Source organism: Theropithecus gelada, chromosome 1 (assembly GCF_003255815.1).
Source record: "Theropithecus gelada isolate Dixy chromosome 1, Tgel_1.0, whole genome shotgun sequence".
Lineage (NCBI taxonomy): Eukaryota > Metazoa > Chordata > Mammalia > Primates > Cercopithecidae > Theropithecus > Theropithecus gelada.
The window spans coordinates 205,539,381-205,558,746 of NC_037668.1; the positions used below are offsets into that span (position 1 = coordinate 205,539,381).

Consider the following 19,366-nt stretch of genomic DNA (forward strand, 5'->3'; position numbering starts at 1 on the left):
ATGCGTCTGCATCAGGACTGACTTGTGGCATTCATTTTCTCAAAGGGCAAAAAACCTTTTGTTTCTGGTAGAAATGAAAGATGTGTTTGTGACGGCCCTCACTTCTTTTTCACCAGATGCAGCACCATTCTTCCCTTTAATCCCATGAGGTGGTTTTATGGGGTGGCACATAATTTGGAGCTCATGGAAGGCCTAAGAACCGTTAACCAACTGAGCTAACCAGGTTCCTTCATTAGTTTAATTTCAAATTGAATTCTCCTTCCTCTGTGATTGAAAGAGTACATTCAATTCCTGTAACAGTTTTTGTGTGCCTGACTGACATCCCTTGCTAGATCATAAGCAGTTTGAGGGCAGGGATGGTGTCTTGTTCATGTCTGTACCCCATGTATCATCTAGTGTTCAATAAGGAATTGTTTTATGGAAATGGTTACATGATTAAATTGGAAATACAATACAGGTTGATTTATTCCACCTCCCGCTTGCCTTGCTCACTGGATGCTTATTACAGTGACCTGAAGGCACTTCAGAAGCCTTAAGTGCTCTCTGAATTATCGAAGGAAGATGGACTTCGGCTCAGTAGAGTGTTTGTGCTTAGTGCCTATTACTGGATTCTGATTCTTTGGAAACAAATTAATCCAGAGAGATATATTGTTTCTTTATGGATCTGAATATTTGGTTAGCCTGAATGTATTAAGATCTTTTACCCCAACCGTGACAGATGGGATTAAAATTCCTTCCCTGAAAAGAATATATTCCTTTATGCTTCCACTATAAATTTATATGCAAATCATGTTTTGTAAAGTCGTGTTCTTCTCTTGCTATTTGGTGCATTCCCTGTAGCAGCCTCGAGGTCCCAGCATTTTTCCTTCAGGAGACCTTAGAATCATTGGGGTACAGGGCAGCCAAGTGACCTGCCCAAGCCTATGAGTCATTTTTGTTTTTGTTTTTTTTTGTTTTTTGAGACAAGAGTCTTGCTCTGTCACCCAGGCTGGAGTGCAGTGGTGCGGGCTTGGCTCACTGCAACCTCTGTCTCCCAGGTTCCAGTGATTCTCCTGCCTCAGCCTCCTGAGTAGCTGGAATTACAGGCATTCACCGCCACACCAGACTAATTTTTGTATTTTTAGTAGAGATGGGGCCTTGCCATGTTGCCCATGCTGGTCTCGAACTCGTGACCTCAAGTGATCCACCCACCTCAGCCTCCCAAAGTGCTGGGATTACAGGCATGAGCCACTGCTCCAGGACAAAAACTAAGTATCATGTTTTCTTAAACTGCATGTTTAAGATTTCATATTTAAAAATGAATATTGTCTGACTAATGTGTATTTTAATTTATTCTCTGATATACTGTAAACTAGGATTGTTTTAGGAATTATAAGGACCTCAGGAAACTTCTGTGTAGTATAAACTGGAAACAATTCATATCCACCACAGAAAATCACTAACAGTGCTGGGTGTTATCAATACGTAGGGGGGAATGAGTGATGGAGGGAATGAGTGATATGGACAATTGGTGAAGCCCTGTTAACTGGGCAATCAGGAGAAGGGAGCTGATGGGGAAGGGATTGGAAGCTGAAGGCTGGGAAGGATTTGGATAGATGAAGGGAGAGCATAGAGGGAGGGCTGGCAGGATTCTTGCCGATCCAGCTGGTTAATATTGGCTTGCCCCAATTTTCCTTCTAAGCTAGGTCAACATAAATTTCCAGGCATCCTATTTAGACTGTATATAGAGACCCATTGACATCTGGGTCTGTTCTAAGCTGCTGTCTTTCATTTCCCTCCAATCAGAGCTTGTTGGGTTGGATAAGGTGGAGATAGGGGTCATAGATTACCAGGGCAAGCAGGTCTGTGCTTCAGAGAGGAAGTAAGGCATGAGCACTTCCCTTTCGAATTGATCTGTTGCAGGACAAGAGGCCTTGAGGAGCAGAGAAAGCTGCGCCAGGCTCCCTTTCCCTGCTCAGTCGTTCGTTCCTGGGCTAGATGGATGGAATGAGGCATCTCTGGGTTTCGCAGATCACAGAGGGTACAGCTTGTTTCCTAACTGGCTCTCAAAACCTGCCTGCACTTTGTGCTTTTTCTTCACCTTGCCATACGTTGCTTCCTGCCCTCTTGAACCTCCTGCCAGAGGGGATTGCACTTAGGTGCTAGGAAGGAGTATTTATCTCCAAGATCTGAATACATCCTAATCCTTATTGAACTGCAAGGTGTGATGGCAAGACTTGGATATGTAAGTGAGAATTGATTTTGGTCACGGGATGTCATAAATTTCCTCAAAAAATATAAGTAAAAAAAGAGGACAAAAGAGTGAGAATAAATGGCCTTTTGTTATGGGAAACTGGGAGTTTTTCCTACAGATTTCATTCCTGCCTTATATGGGTTTCCTGGAATTCTTCTAGCAGATTCCAGCAGTGCCCTCCAGATCTGACCTCTGTCCCCTCAGGGTTAGGATTCATAGTATGTGACAGTCTTTGCTATTCGGGTCACCTTCTGGGAAGGCTAATGGCCAGGGGATGGTTTGCATGAGCCCTCAGCAGGGTGCAGAAGCCAGGTGATCCCTGTATCTCATTCCCACGTTTGGTAAACACCTCTCTTATGTTTGCCCTCCTGGGCTTGTTGCTCCTGGTCCCCAGCTCATCACAGCTTCCCAGGGCCCCAGTAGAAACAAGCGTTTACATTGGGTAACCTCACTGTGCTGCAGCTGGAACCTGGCTTTCAGGACTTCAGGACCTTTGGTTGAGTGGTTTTAGAAAAGGTTACTCAGGGGCTGGGCGTGGTGACGGTGGCTCACAACTGTAATCCCAGCACTTTGGGAGGCCTAGGCAGGTGGACCACCTGAGATCAGGAGTTCAAGACCAGCCTGGCCAATATGGTGAAACCCCCTCTCTACTAAAAATACAAAAAGTAGCTGGGCGTGGTGGCGGGCACCCGCAATTCCAGCTACTTGGGAGGCTGAGGCAGGAGAATCACTTGAACCTGGGAGCAGTGAGCCGAGATCATGCCACTGCACTCCAGCCTGGGCAACAAGAGTGAGACTGTCTCAAAAAGAAAAAAAACAAAAAGAAAAAAGAGAAAAAGAAAAGGCTACTCAGACTGAAGTGCCCTCAGGCCTTTGAAAAGAAATGAAATTTCAAACAAATAATTTTCTACTTAGCCTTTTTCTTTTAACTCCAGAAGGGTTATCTGGATGACTGGTACTTACATAAAAAAATAGTTAAAAGTCTTTTTAAACTACAGACAATATAGGTTTCACCTGGACTCATTTTTCAAGCTACGAAATTGTTGGATTGTTTTCCTTTGGTAATTGAAGCCCGAATTCAATGTTTTCTCTAACGTACTTTCAGATGCTTTGCCCTCTGGAGAACGTTTTGCCCGCTTTGCAGGGGTTATGAGCGAGTGTCCCTGAGGGTCTCTCTCTACCCCCTCCCAACGCCCGGCCGCCCTGTTCCGACTGCTCCCCCTGCCGGTCGGGTCCGGACACTGCAGGGAGCCTCATGTCCTCGGATGATGGATTCCTTCTGTACGTCTCATCGTGTCCTTTTCTACTGGCTTCAACTCGCATGTCCTCTGTCTTGAAGAAAGAAAGAAAAAAATGAAATGTTTCTTTTGCCTTCCTGTCATTTTACGCTGTCGCCCTAACTGATATACTTGGAGGCAAAGGGAATTGAAAGGGCGTGTACTTTGGAACCAGACAAGCCTCAGTTAAAGTCCGGGCTTTGGGAAACCATGATCCGGGAGTTCTGGGGCAAAGTAAGGCTTTCTGAGCTTTAGCTGTATTATTTGTAAAATGGGAATAGTACCGATCTCTAGAGTTATAGTGTTAAATGCCTCCCTTCCTTTCTTTACTCTGACTTCCTCCACCACCACCTCATGGTCCCTGATTCCTTTCCTCCCTTCCCTGCAAGCTTCCGAATTCTGTGTGCCCCGGGCAGCCCCTTCTGGGGCTCCCTGCAGTTGGCAAGAGCAAGTCACTGTGTGAGCAAGTCTTGGGCTCTGTTATCTTCAGATGCTCAAGTCAGGAAATAGAGGGCTGGAGGTCATTGTGCTCATTTGCCCAGAGATTATCAGTGCCAACTCCACCCCTTTTAGGAGCTGACATGTGCCATGATCGTAGCTCAGTGGGATCTTTAATGCCTACTGATCTCGGCTTAACAGGACAAAGATTCCAAGACCGCGTCTGTTCTGGGAAGCAAAGCAGGATGTGTGGGCCTGGAGTGAAGCTTTGTTCCACTTCTCGCCATAGGCCATGGTACGAGTACAGCTGTGTCCAGTGCTGCCTGGTTTTACTTTCATGCCTGATTTGCAATGTGGCAGGGTCCTGAGATGAGGGAGCTCTGTGTGGGCCAGTAGAGTCATGAGACTTTGGCCTGGTCACTTGGCTACTTGCAGGGGATTCTGGAAAGGCAAGTTCTCTGAATCTCAGTTGCCTTCAATATAAAAGGAAAGCTATAGTTTCTGGCCTGATTGATTCACATGATTTTGGGAGGCAGTGAATGAAATTAATGTAAATTAAAAACACATTATGAGTAGCAAAATGCTATGCAATCTAAAAATGACATTTTAATAACTCTTATCATATGTGCCAGACATTGTTCTAAGCTGTCTACAAATAGTAACTCATTTAGTTGAAAGCTCACAACCACCTTATGAGAGAGCTGTTAATATCACCACTTTACTGATGGGGAAACTGAGGCACAGAGCGGTTAAGTAACTTTGTGGAAGGTCACACAACCAGCAAGTGGTATAGTCAGGGTTTGAACCAGGCAATGAGGAGTCAGCATTTGTTATTGTTCCTATTCCTATAGCCTAGCTGGGAGGGGAATACAGCGCTGGTTTGGAGAACACATCAAGCAGGCCTCCTGTCATTCACTGAGTGAGATGAGATGATGGCCATACATTGCGGCACAGCCAGCTATCCATGGTCTGCAGCAACAGATCAGTCTTGCAGGGACGTGGATAGCCCTGCTAGTGAACATTCACATGTTGTTCAATGAATAGCTGGAGTAAATGGTTGGATCTCATTTAGAGGCATGCTCTGGCATCCCACTTTCACATCATTTGCTTTCCAGGCCCACTCCAGGATGAGAGTACTGATGTGCCATAAAAGACCAACAGGCAAGATGTTGGAGGGTTCAGGAGCTGCCAAGGTTGTGTTCATGCTGACCTATGGGCATAGCGTACAACAGTGCCAGTTGCCCTGCTAAACCAAGGAGCTGAGATGCTGTGTTGATTTCTACATGTTCCAGGCAAACACTTCCTGAGGATTGTCAGGATTTTCATAATGGATTGGCCCCAGGACCACTGAGCCAGCATCTATCTTTGACAGGTGTACCGAGAGATGACCTTTAAACCTAGGGATGTGCTCCAGATGCAGTTCCAGCTGGGCCAGTAAGAACTGCACGTTTATAGTGCTGTTTTCTCTTTCCTTCCCAGGCAGCCGGGATTGCTTACCACCTGCAGCGTGCTTTCGGAGGCGGCGGCTGGCACGGAGGCCAGGCTACATGAGAAGCTCGACAGGGCCTGGGATCGGGTTCCTTTCCCCAGCAGTGGGCACACTGTTCCGGGTCCCAGGAGGGGTGCCTGGCGAGGAGTCCCACCACTCGGAGTCCAGGACCAGAGAGTGTGGCCTTGACCTGAGAGGCCTCTTGGTCGGGAGCCCTGTTTCCAAGAGCGCAGCAGCCCCTGCTGTGACCTCTGTGAGAGGAACCTCAGCACACTTTGGGATTCAGCTCAGAGGTGGCACCAGATTGCGTGACAGGCTTAGCAGGCTGTGTGGCCCTGGGAATGCTGGGTGGCAGCAAGAGTTTGCAGCCATGGACAGTTCTGAGACCTTGGACGCCAGCTGGGAGGCAGCCTGCAGTGATGGAGCAAGGCGTGTCCAGGCAGCAGGCTCTGTGCCATCAGCAGAGTTGAGTAGCAATAGCTGCAACCCTGGCTGTGGCCCTGAGGACCCCCCAGCCCCTCCTGGCTCTCACAGTGCCTTTGCCTCAAGCTTTAGCTTTATTCGGCTCTCGCTTGGCTCTGCCGGGGAACGTGGAGAAGCAGAAGGCTGCCCACCATCCAGAGAGGCTGAGTCCCCTTGCCAGAGCCCCCAGGAGATGGGAGCCAAAGCTGCCAGCTTGGATGGGCCTCATAAGGACCCTCGATGTCTCTCTCGGCCCTTCAGTCTCTTGGCTACACAGGTCTCAGAAGACTTGGCCCAGGCCGCCGGGAACAGCTCCAGGCCAGAGTGTGAGATGCATTCTTTACCGGACATGGACTCTGGCTCCTCCAGTTCTCTGGATCCCTCATTGACTGGCTGTGGTGGTGATGGGAGCAGCAGATCGGGGGATGCCCACTCTTGGGACACCCTGCTCAGGAAATGGGAGCCAGTGCTGCGGGACTGCCTGCTGAGAAACCAGAGGCAGGTGGAGGTCAGTGTCTCCTCCACCTCTGCAGCCCGAGATTGTTGTGAGCTCAGATTAGCACTGGGCAGATGGCAGAAAATGAGGGGTTCTGGGCTCAACTGCTATCCTCCTAAAAGCTGCAGCAGCTCCTTTTGGAGCTGGCTGAACAAGGATGTTGCTACACTTCTGTCTCTTTGAATTGGACACAGATCTGCCCTCCCCTTTGTCTTCTCTGTCACATAGGTACTCAGATTTGCTCTCCATTGGGCTGCAGGCTCCTCCACAGGCCCTGGCCTCGGTGAGACGTGGTTAACTCAGCTCAGCTCTGCTTTGAGACAGGAAACTGGGGACAGGGGAGATTGAGCTGGGTGATGTTTAGAAGGGGTTGAGAGAGACAAAAATGGGGATGCCCTGTATCAAGGCGATCCTGCTCTTCATCCACTTCACTCATTCCCTTCCATCCTGCTGCAGTGACTGCTGCCTTCCATAGGGTCAGGAGACTTCGCTTCTGGTCATTGAACCTCTCCGGCTCTCAGTTTCTGTATTTAGAGATAACACCAACTCATAGGATTGTTCTAAGGCTCAAATGAGAATGTAGCTGCTTTGGAAATAAGGACAAACTGGAGACATCTAAGGTCCAGCCTTATGATGTTGCTGTCCATCCAGTTATCTGAGAGGTGGGTATAGCCAGAAGTAGGCAGGGTTCCTCTACCCACAAAAATTCCCAGAGAAGCCCAGGTAGAGATGCTCTGTGGCTGATCTATTGCCAGACTGTGTTTTAATCCTGGTGTGTGTACATATGTGTGTTTGTGTGTGTGTGTGTGTGTGCATAGAGGTGTGCATGTGTGTGCTTGTGTGTATGTGTTTGCATGTGCATGTTTGTGCTGTGTGTGCATGTATATGTGTGTGTGCATGTTTGTGCTGTGTGTGTATGTGCGTGTGTTTGTGCATGCGTGTGTGAGTGTATTTGTGGGTGTGTGCACTCGTGTTTGTGTGTGCATATAGGTGTGCATGTGTGTGCATGTGTGTATGTGTGTGTGCATGTTTGTGCTGTGTGTGCATGTGTGTGTGTGTGTATGCATGTGTGTGTGAGTATATGTATTTGTGGGTGTGTGTGCACTCAGGTGTTTGTGCGTGTGTGTGGGGATGTGTTCATGTGAGTAGGGAGGTGGAGCACCCACTCATCAGGCATTTGGGAGGAGAATCTGCAGAAGCTCATGCTCATTCCCCGAAAGAGCATCTACCTTCCGTTCTTTATCTGTAGTCTGATGTTCCTAGCCCTGTCCTTGTTTGCCCTTTTTCAGCCCTCAGGGACCTCAGCCCAGCCCTCCGATTTATTATGCAGAGAGGGATTGAGGCCAGAGCAGAGATGCAGGCTTGTATTCTGGGTGATGTGTGGAGTCTTCCAGTTAGTCATTGCCTAAACCAATGCCCTTGTCTTTCCCCCAAACCTGTTCTGAAGGGCCTCCAATGTTGGTTGATTCGAATGCATAGAATCTATCCAGTTTCTTAGGCCAGAAACCACAACCATCTTCCACACCTCCCTCTCCCTCGTTCCACATCAGGCCGGCCTCCAAGCCCTCTCAGTCCTACTGCTCATCTGTCTCTCACCACCATGGCCGCTGCCCTGACTCAGATCCTTGTTATCTTTCACCTGGGTTTTGCAAGAGGGTCTACCTTCCTGCGGTGTTTCTCTTCTCCAGTTAATTAAACTAAATGTGACCATATGTGCAAAGTGCTTCAGACAGGACCTGGCACCTAGCAAGTACCCAGAAATTGCCCATTGTCATCATTAGAGAAATAGCTCCTATTTAGAGAGTTTGAGTCAAAAGCTAATGAAGCTCTCCCTTCTGCCCATAGCTCAAATTAAATTCCTATCTTCTCTCAAATGGTAGAATCTGGATACACTTTTTCTGCAGTGTAAGTATTGTTGTCTATGGCAATCCCACACCTGGGCAGGGGAAAACATGGCACTATCTTCAGTTACACTCGTGTACTGCATAATGACATTTTGGTCAATGACGGATCACATATATGATGTGACAGTGGTCCTATGAGATTATCATACAGTGTTTTTGTTGTACCCTTTCTACGTTCAGATATGTTTAGATACACCAATACCTTACCATTGTGTTACACTTGCCTGCAGTATTCAGTACAGTCACAGGCTGCACAGGTTTGTAGCCCAGGAGCAATAGACTCTTCCCTCTAGCCTAGGTGTGAAATGGGCTACACCATCCAGATTTGTGTAAGCACAATCTACGGTGTTCACCCAGTGATGAAGTCACCTAATAATGCTTTTCTCAGAATGCATCCCTGTCATTAAGTAACGCAAGGCCGTACTTGAGTATCTGTTGTGTGGGAGAGGAATTAACTGAATAGTGGGAATGACGAAAATAACTCAGCCCAGGGCACAGGACTTACAGGAAGGCAGAGTTTGCCTCAATAGGAGGAAGAACCTCTTGACAGTGGGAACTGTCTTGATGGGGCGGGCTGCTCAGGGACTTGTTTTCCCATGGTGCTTACGCAGAGGCCCCAGACTACTCACTGGGGTTGTGGCTGAGGCCCTCGGGACGGGGCGGAAGGTCGGGTGAAGGATCTCCAAAGAGATCCTTTGAAAGAGTAGGATTTCTAGTGTTTGGGGGCCTTTTTGATATTATATTGTAATTCCTTAACCTCCTCTCCCTTCTACTTAAGTAAAAATGGGAATCTCAGGAATTTAAGTTTCAGCTTCTTCTAAAAGATGCTTGATCCTCAGTATTCATGGATTCTATATGTGTGAATTCGTCTACTTGCTAAAATTTGTTGTTAACTCCAAAATCAATACTGACGGCACCTTTATGGTCATTTTTCATTTTTATTTTATTTTTTTAAGAGATGGGGTCTCTGTCATCCAGGCTGGGGTGCAGTGGTGTCATCATAACTCTCTGTAACCTTGAACTCCTGGGCTCAGGCGATTTTCTTGCCTCAGCCTCCCTAGTGGCTGGGAGTACAGGCGTGTGCCACCATGCCTGGCTATTTTTTTTTTTTTGTGGGTAGAGATGAGGGTCTCACCATGTTGCCCAGACTGGTCTTGAACTCCTGGCCTCAAACGATCCTCCTGCCTCAGCCTCCAAGGTACTGGGATCAGAGTCATGAGCCACCATGCCTGCTGGTAATTTTGAACATGCACAGAGTGGCAAAAAGTTTGGGTCACCTGATGTACATGCTTTCCACTTATGTCAAACAAGGTCAGACCAGATGACATTCTACCTTCTCTCTCATACTGCAAACTAGTACCCTTTTTGTGGTCTATTTAATGCCATCTTTTTTAACATTTTTGTGCTCTTTATTGGTGAGTTCACCATTGCAAATGCCCCCCAAGCATAGTACTAATGCCATCTAATGCTCCTAAGCACGAGAAGGCTGTGATGGGCCTGATGGAGAATATATGGGTACTCCAGAAACTTCATTCAGGCGTGAGTTAGAGTGCTGTTGGCCAGAGTACAATGTTTATGGATCAGTAATACATATTAAATAAGTGGTTTTTAAACAGAAACACACATAGAACAAGGTTACGTGTTGATTGATTGAGGAAAGTATTGTGACCAGGGGCTCACGGGAACCTACCCTGTATTTTCTTCTAGGAGCAATGCTTCATTATTCCCTAATTCAGTATTTACAGAAACTTTACAGAACGTAACTACAGTACTGTGAATAAGGAGAATCAACTGTGTATATTTTATGCTGTTTAGAAATCGCTGCTTAGCGAGATTTCCAGAGGTTGTGTGGGACTGAGAGGATAGTAATAAAGGCAGTTGGTGATCAGGCATGCAGAGGAGGGGAAGTGGAGTGGGCCCTGCAAGGTAGGCTCCACCTAAGGCCGTGGAAACTGGTGAAAAAGGAAGGACTGTGCCTGCAGGGCATTATAGGACATTCCACAGGCAGGGTTGTGGTACCGTGCAAGACATGGCCACTGGGGCTGTGCTTCCAGCAAAGATGGGTATTCAGACATATCCCAGGGCAGTCCATTCAAGGCCTTATAGAGATCACTGGACAAGGTGGGCATTGTGGGGTGGGCTTTGGCTGTAAATGAATTTTTTTCTCTGTCCCTGTTTCCTGCATTTCTTCAGCTTCTGTTCAAATAAATGTTTAATGATACCATCATTTGGGTGTGGTGATGGTAATGCTATAGCTTTATGTGGCCTTCAAACATTCACAGAGCCTTTCTTCTCTCCCTGATACACGGGGCTAAGTTACTGGCAAATTTTGCAGTTGTAATATAGAGCAATTCAAGGACAAAGGGGTTAATATGATTATTCATTCATTCTTTCATTCATTCAGAAAGCATTTATCAATGACAACTAGTACAATGCCTTATACTAGGCTTTGGAGATTGTGTTAGTTAGGATAGGCTGGTAACAGACACTACATTACAGGCTCAACACAACAAAATTGTGTTTCTTGCGTATGCTTCGTGTTCCACAGAGGTTTTAGGGGGGCTCTGCTCCATAGAGTCACTCAAGAACCCAGCCTGCACCATCTGAACATGTGACCCCCTTAGTCACAGACATGAGAAAGAGAATGTCAGGGAGTCCTACAAGAGCGATCAAATGCTTCAGCATAGAGGTAACCCCATCATTGCCACTCATACCCTGTTCAGCAGAACAAGGAGAGAGGCACTTGTACTCTTTCCATGTGCCCAAAGCAGTGGAAAAATCAAGTAAGGGTAAGTACTAGCGTCTTATACATGGATGCAAAATAGTTCTTGCCCTCCAGATGCTCAAGGTCGAATGATATGCACAGATAAAACCAAACAAAGCAAAATGATGGCTATAGCCTGGTGTAATAAGTACTCCATTCTTCCAGTGGCTCAGAAAACAAAAAACAAAACAAACATTGGCATCATCCTGGTGCGTTTTCCTCAGACCCCACCTGTGAGGTATTAGCAAATCCTGTTGGCTCTATATTTAACCAGCGATCTTTTGAATATATCCGCAATCAGATCACATTTCACCATCTTTGCCATTGCCACCATCCTCACTATCATCCAAGCTCCCGTCATCTCCTTCCTGAACGTTACCATGGCCTCTTACCTGGCCTCCCTTCTTTTGCTCTTACTAACAGCAGCCAGAGTGAAACTGTTTAAAATGTAAGTCAGATCATGTGCTCTTCCGCCCCAAACTCTCCAGTGGCCCCCATGAACTTCAGAGTAAAATCATAACTTTTAAATGTCTTCTTGTCTTTTCTTGATACAGTCCTCATTACCTGTGTGACCTCGTTCTCTACAGTTTTCCCTTCCATCAATCTGTCCCAGATCCAGTGGCATTCTTGCTCCCACTTGCTTTTCATTTCACTTTCACTTCTTGCTTTCTTACCAGAAACACTTCTGCCTGAGCCTTTGTACTGGCTCTTCCCTCTGTGGCAATGTTTTTCTCCCAGACAGCCTCATGGTTCACTACCTTACCGCTTTTAAATCTTTGCGTAATTGTCACCATCTCAAGGAGATCAGATTTCAAATTGCACCCTCTACCAGCATCCCTGATCCCCATAACATGGTTCTCCCTTTTCCTTTTTCATAGCGTTAGTCACTTGCTGAGGTGCCATAAAACTTACAGTTGACCCTTGGAACAACAGGGATTTGAGCTGCAAGGGTCACTTATATGCAGTTTCTCTTCCACCTCTGCCACCCCTGAGATAGCAAGACCAACCCCTCTTCCTCCTCCTCAGGCTACTCAAGATGAAGATGATGAGGATGAAGACCTTGATGATGACCCACTTCCACTTAATGAATAGGAAGTTTATTTTCTATTTTTTAAGATTTTTTTGTCATCTAGTCAATGTTGAATTTTTTTTTTCTCAATGATTTTTAAATAATATTTTCTTTTTTCCAGTTTACTTTTATTGTAAGAATACAGCATATAATACAAAATGTGTGTTAATCAACTGTTTATGTTTTTGGTAAGGTGTCTGGTCAACAGTCAGCTATTAGTAGTTAAGTTTTGGGGAAGTCAAAAGTTCTACATAGATTTTCAACTGTGTAGGGCAGGGGTTGGGGCCCATAATCCCTGTGTTGTTCAAGGGCTGACTGTATTATGTTTTTGCCTAGAATGTAAGTCTAGAGGGATAAGCATTTTATGACATATCCTTGGTACACAAACACAATACAAACAGGGCCTGATACCTAAGAGGCACTCAGTAAATATTTGTTGAATGGGTCTGTGAATAGAAGCAAGTACAGGTCACAATGGAGGTATAGAGGAGGGACATTTAACACAGACTAGAGGAGACAGTACTTGTGCTAGGGGTTGAAGAAAATGTAGGTGTGAGCCAGGCAAAGAAGGAGGAAGATGTTTTTCAGGGAGCAAGCCCAAATCCATTCATTGGTAGGCCAAGGATTCATTGTCAGTAAATCTTTGGGTCTCCTGTTGAGAAGAACAATGATTATATTGGTCAGTTCTCATGCTGCTAATAAAGACATACCCAAGTCTGGGTAATTTATAAAGAGAAAGAGGTTTAATGGACTCCCAGTTCCATATGGTTGGGGAGGCCTCACAATAATGGTGGAAGGCAAAGGAGGAGAAAGGCACATCTTACATGGTGGCAGGCAAGAGGGAGCTTGTGCAGGGGAACTCCCTTTTATAAAACCATCAGATCTCATGAGACTTATTCATTATCATGAGAACAGCATGGGAAAGACCCAACTCCATGATTGAATGACCTCCCACAACATGTGGGAATTATGGGAGCTACAGTTCAAGATGAGATTTGGGTGGGGACACAGCCAGACCGTATCAGTGATGCTAAGTCAACCCATTGGTAACACTCAGAGAAGTAACTGGATCACTGAGTCTCCATGTGGGTTAAATAAGACTATGCCCTTTTCTGTAATGGAAAATATTTGAACCTTAGGGCTTCTCAGAAGGGTTTTGTGAGAGCTTTGCCATCATTCTTACTCAAGCTTTCAGGATGACCTGCTGAGCTTAAGTTCATGCTCTTTTTCTCTTGGTTTCTCTTCCAGTTTTGGTGTGTTTACCTTCATAAGTTTAATGTGATGTTTAGAACAGAGACCATTTGGTCAGGAAACTTGTGTTCCTTCTCCTTATGCATTTCTTCATGCGGATAAAGGCACAGTGTGATGTTTTTGTTTAAAATAAAATAACATTTTAACTTTTTATGTGGATGTTATGCTCAAATTACATTTATTCTTTACATAAGCTCTTTTTTTGGAGAAACTAATGCATCTGGCATTGAAAAAAATGTGCATTTTTTTAAAGAGAATGAAGAAGTTCATTTTGAAACAGTTTCTAAATGTTCTTAGTTTTCACAAAAATGTTTGCTTGAATTCTATCATAATTCTTTATTTTTTCCCCTTTATACCAACATAGGTAATATCCTTAAGATTAAAACTTCAGAAACTTCAAGAAGATGCAGTTGAGAATGATGATTATGATAAAGGTGAGTTTTAATTTGTTTATTGATTGTTTTCTCATCATGTCCCATTTTCTTTCCACCTTTACTCATATCTACCTTTTAAGTCCCAAATGAATTGTACAATCTGTTCCTCTGATCATCTCCACCAGGGAATAGTTGACTCTTTTACAGCATTATTGTTTTGTGGATTTCAAGGCACTTCATGAACATTAATCCTTTGGGTTATAAATATAACCTTATCAGTTGTCCAGAAACACTTAACATACTCACACAATAAAAATTATATTAGTCTGCCCATGGTGTGATATATCTATAATCCACTTGTTCATAAAAAATACTTGTCTGACACCTATTGTGTGCTGGGTAATATGGGAGGCAATAGGAAAGTAAGACAGACATGGTATCTGCCCTTGTAATGCCAGTAAACATAAGCCTTCGTGGGACTTTCTGACTTCATAATTTCCAGAACCAGAGATCAGAAATGAGGTGAATTTGAGAAATGTCCGACTGTGCCAAAGGGGGTCACATGCGTCAAATTTCCACATAAATGGCCTAAAATACCCAAGATAAAAAGGAGAAATTGCAACATCAGACCAGAGATAGAGGGATTGACCTGAGGCCAGAAAAATAAACAAACAAACAAACAAACAAACAAAAAGCAATTAAAATGAGGCACCAAAATAGAATTTGGGCTGGAAGCAGATGAGGGCTGACATGGGGGTTGAATGGGCACAGGGTAGACTGAGTCAAAGGAAAGCTTTCAGGTGTGGTTGTCCTGGTAACAATCCTGAAAACTTTAGATGCTCATTGCGAGATCTCACATCCATTTCTGCTGGGTGTGGGAAAGAGAAAGGGCTGAAAATGACATCTAGATTCCCCTAGGCACCTACTAACTTGATAGATACTCCTGGTATTGAGCAAGTTAGGACACCCAGGATTGGTATGGAAATGGAATGTAGGTTTAAGGATTCTTCTGGAAGCTGGTTAGCCTTAAGGCATGGGTCTTCAGCCTTCTTAGCTCATATGACATTCTCATTGTATATGTCATATACTGTTGGAATTAGGGCACTATGGGAATAAGATAAGTGATTTCCAAAAGGAGGTAGAAAATCCTGTTCTAGGAAATGCTGTTGCATGTTCTCACCACCTATCCATTGCAGTTGAGTTTAGAAAGTCATGGGGCATGGGAGGAAGGGGAAAGGCCTGGAGAGGGGAGGGATTCTTGACATTCTCCCAGTCCTCCTCCTACAGGCCACTTGATTTCATAGTAACACTGGGTGGAGGATGAGGTGCCTGAGAGAGGAGGCAAGTTGGAGGCAGGGGAAGGCACCCCTCAAGCCCAGTGTCAGCGGCTTCAGCCCGAGCACAGCTGTAGGCAGGGAGAAAATGAGCTATTTCTGGGCCAGGGCTCACGTGCTGGGTTTCATCTATGAGAGGTAATTACATTTAGCTATGAAGCTCCCCAGTATTGCACAGATTTATTTTTATTACCATGGGTTGAGTCCTGGTCTCTCTAGATTTAATGACACTGTAACACATAAATCTTACAATGCAAGTGAAAAAAGCGGCCAATCAGGCCCTAGTTTGTCCCCTGCTCTTGCTCAGGACCTGGTGAACTTTCTAGACTTGGTTCTCTCAATGGGCTTCATTACATGGAGACCTCGCTTCTTTAGTCTTTTCTCCAAGCATTCTGCAACACCTAAGGGAATGGGGTTTGATAGGATACACCTCATCAGGGAAGCTCGGAGAATACAGGCATCTTCTTTAGTGTTTCTGCCTTTTTCTGTTCTTGTTGGTACCTCACTACTTACTGCATCAGAAGTTTCAGGGTGGGCTCAGCATTCTGTGTTTTCCCAAGCCTTCCTGGTGACTGGGGTGTGTCCTGAGGCTTGAGAAAACACTGGTGCAGAGCTTATGCCAGTGAGAGCCAGGCCTTGGGGGCAGCAGCCAGCCGAGCCCTGAAAGAGGAGTTGAGTCTGTGGGCTGTGTCCTTCCTGATCCACCAGAAATCTGTGCAGCAGACAAGCATCCTGGTAGGCACAGGACACACGATTTACATGCCACTCCCCTTGCCTTCTTCCTGATCGCATAAACCCGATTCAGTGCGTTGAGAGGTAAATGTTCTTGTGGAATATGCACAATGCCTGGCAAATAGGAGGCAGGCCCTCAGTAAATGTGTTGTGAGGGAATTAATTAATAAATGACTTGCATCTGAATGCATGGAGGCTATGGATGGCAAGCTAGAGTGAATGAGGAGAAAGCACTCTTGCCACCTGAACTTGCCACCTGAAGGTGGGCTTAGTTCTCAGCTCATCTGCAGTGCCTAGGATGGAGGGTGGGAGTGGGTGAAGGGGAAGGTCTTTGGATAGAAATTGGCTTATGTGGGCCGGGTGAGGTGGCTCACCCCTGTAATCCCAGCACTTTGGGAGGCCGAGGCAGGCAGATCACGAGGTCAGGAGATCGAGACCATCCTGGCTAACATGGTGAAACCCCGTCTCTACTAAAAAATACAAAAAATTAGCCAGGCATGGTGGCGGGCACCTCTAGTCCCAGCTGCTCGGGAGGCTGCGGCAGGAGAATGGCATGAACCCAGGAGGCAGAGCTTGCAGTGAGTCGAGATTGTGGCCACAGCACTCCAGCCTGGGTGACAGAGCAAGACTCCATCTCAAAAAAAAAAAAAAAAAAAAAAAAGAAAAAGAAATTGGCTTATGTGAAAAATATCTATTAAGTATCCATTGTATATAACAGCACTTCTCAGACTTTAATGTACTGTGAATAACCTGGGTAGGTAATGGATTAAAATGCAGATTCTGATTAAGTAGGACTGGGGTGGGGTGGGAGACTCCATTTCTAATGATCTCCCAAATCATGTGCATACTGCAAGCCTGTAAGCCACACTTAGAGTAATAATGGCATATAAGAAATCGAAACAATGCCAGGTTTAGGGCATACCGAATGCCGTCCTCAAGATCTGCATCTCAAGGAGTACGCAGTGCAGGAGGGGAAACTGGATAATACACAGTAAGAATAATAAAGCTATACATAATATGTCCCTTAAGATAAAGACAGACCAAGGCGGGTGGATCACGAGGTCAGGAGTTTGAGACTAGCCTGGCCAACACAGTGAAACCCCGTCTCTACTAAAAATACAAAAAATTAGCTGGACATAGTGGCAGGTGCCTGTAATCCCAGCTACTCGGGAGGCTGAGGCAGGAGAATCGCTTGAACCCAGGAGGCAGAGGTTGCAATGGGCCGAGATCGCGCCATTGCACTCCAGTCTGGGCAAAAGTGTGAGACTCCATCTCAAAAAAAAAAAAAAAAAAAAAAATCGTAAAAAGAAAAGACAGACAAAGACAATCCCAAAAGGGGACAAATGACTTCTGCCAGAGCTCTTAGGGTGGGTGAAGAATCAGAGCAGTGGAGGAGGAGGCAGTTTAGAGGGGTCCTGAAGGATGGGTTTGATGCAGCAGGCAGGCATTCCAGCAAAGAGAAGAGGGAGAAAGGGACTTGCAACTGACTATGGTTTGAAATGGATCACAAAAGGGCTCAGTGCTTGGATTTGTCAGTGATCAGTAAATTATTATAAATTGATCACTAAGTCATTAGGAAAGTTTGGAAGACCTAAAGGTAGAGAATTTGTTGTTATGAGATTTGTTCAAATAAGATTTGAATACAATTTCCTCTCATATAGTGTATTGAGGGTAACTCTTAAACATTTTAGGAATTGTTGAGTTTTTTTTTTCAGTTTTTACTTGAATTTGCTCCTTTTTCTCTGTTAGGAGCAGCTGTGCAGCCCTGCTCTGTCTCGGGGAAAGGAGAGGTTTGCCAGAAGAAACGAGAGGGTGACCTTATCTCCCTTGGTTTTTGTTGCTTTTTTTTTTTTTTTTTTTTTTTGCTCTTTTTTTCTTTCTAGTTTCACTCATAAAAATGACTTTGTGTTCCAAAGAAAGAAGCAGTTGGCACAGAATAGAGAGTTCCATGTTTTATTTCATCAAAGTGCTGGCAAATTTCCCCACTAATGCCTTGTGGGAAAACCTTCCCAGGCTCTAATTACATCTCTCCATCACTAGGGAAGTAAAGTTAATATTTCCTTATATTCTTGCATAAGGTGGGAGGGCTTGGGAGAAAAGGAATAAGGCTTTTGATTAATAGTATTTGCATAATGTCCTTCTCCAAGAGCTTTCATTAGGTTCATTGCATTAATGCCTGTCCCATGCTTATGGTCAGTTGAGGGGTAAGTTTGACACCTCAGGGTCCTGCAGAGACAGGAACCGTGGTCAGTACTGGAGATAAGGATTCCAGCTCTGACCTGGGTGGGGCAGAGGAAAGTTGGGCGTGGGCAACAAGTTTCCATGTGGTTACTGTTCTAGTTGTTCCTGCACCTGTTTGTGCCCCATGATATCCCCCTGGCTGCTCTTGTCCCATGTCCACCAGGGACCATGCTCACCTCCACTTCCGATGTGAGCAAGGAGAGATTGTGAAAAGGAAGGAACACAATTTTGGGAACCCAGCATTTCGGTGACTTATATCAATGTGACATATAGTGCAGCTGGCTTCACTCTGCTTCTTTAGAATTTCCTTCTTGGAGTAAAAGTAGCCAGCATTGTATTACTTTCTCTATCCTTTGTCTCAACTCATATCCATTATGACACAATTCTTATATAATATGACACAATTCTAGTATAATAAACATTCTAGTATAATGACAGACATTGAAAGAAAAATGATGGCGGCCGAGGCCAAGCATAAAAACACTTTAGGGTGAGACCAGCTTTTGTCTAAATTACCATAATATCCCTTTTACTGAATTATGTCTTGAGCAAGATTTGTCTATCCTCAGTTACTCTTCAGTGATGGTGTGCAAATTTCCCAACCTGATACCACTTTCCTTCTCAGGGAACCTGCCTTACACCTCCCACAGGGTTTGGTGTCTCAGTGGCTTCCAGGAGCCTGGCAGTTAGAACCAGAATCCCTGCCACAGAACTGTTGATGTGACTGAACACAGCACAACCCCAAAGATTTCCTTTTCTCTGCGTTTCATTCCAGTCTAGAAAGAAGAAAACAAGATTGAATAGAATCGGCCATTCTTATATCCTCAGGACTGCCAGGTCATTGGGAGGTGGATGCCGTTTGGGGGCCCCTGGAACATAAATGCTTTTCTTGGCAGCCTGTGTCATTTTGCCTGCTGACTTAAAAAGTGGACTGCAGTTGAAATCTGCTCAGAGAGACAGGTCCAGCAAAACTGTCACTTTCTAATGTCTGCACAGAAAAAAAGCGAACATGACCACTGGTGCAATTTCCACTTGCAGCTCCCTTGAACAAGGCACTTCCCTCCCTCCCTGCACACCGGGACTTCGGATTGTTCTTGTTGGTGGTCTGTAGAGCTCTCCCTCCCTTTGCTGTGAGACCTGCTTGCAATATCACCTTGTCCTGGTATACTAACAAAATCTATTGATTAAAACCCAAATCAACAGCACAAATCTCGAGTACGTGTCATGAGACTCGCTACATCCTTAGCACCTACGAAAAATGCCAACACTTAGACCTGCAAACACAAATGGGAGATGCTCAAA

General features: G+C 45.2%; 1 protein-coding gene across 11 annotated transcripts in view; it reads left to right on the plus strand.

The window, feature by feature from the left end:
* Window positions 1-19,366, plus strand: part of DISC1 (DISC1 scaffold protein) — a 403,406-nt gene that overhangs the window by 61,170 nt on the left and 322,870 nt on the right. For 9 of the 11 annotated variants that reach the window (XM_025386838.1, XM_025386847.1, XM_025386853.1 and 6 more), the window contains exons 2-3: window positions 5,428-6,407; window positions 13,748-13,817. In XM_025386838.1, coding sequence (XP_025242623.1) covers window positions 5,428-6,407; window positions 13,748-13,817 — 1,050 coding nt within the window. The remainder of the gene's footprint in view (window positions 1-5,427; window positions 6,408-13,747; window positions 13,818-19,366) is intronic. The other 2 variants (XM_025386935.1, XM_025386923.1) reach the window with 1 other exon arrangement.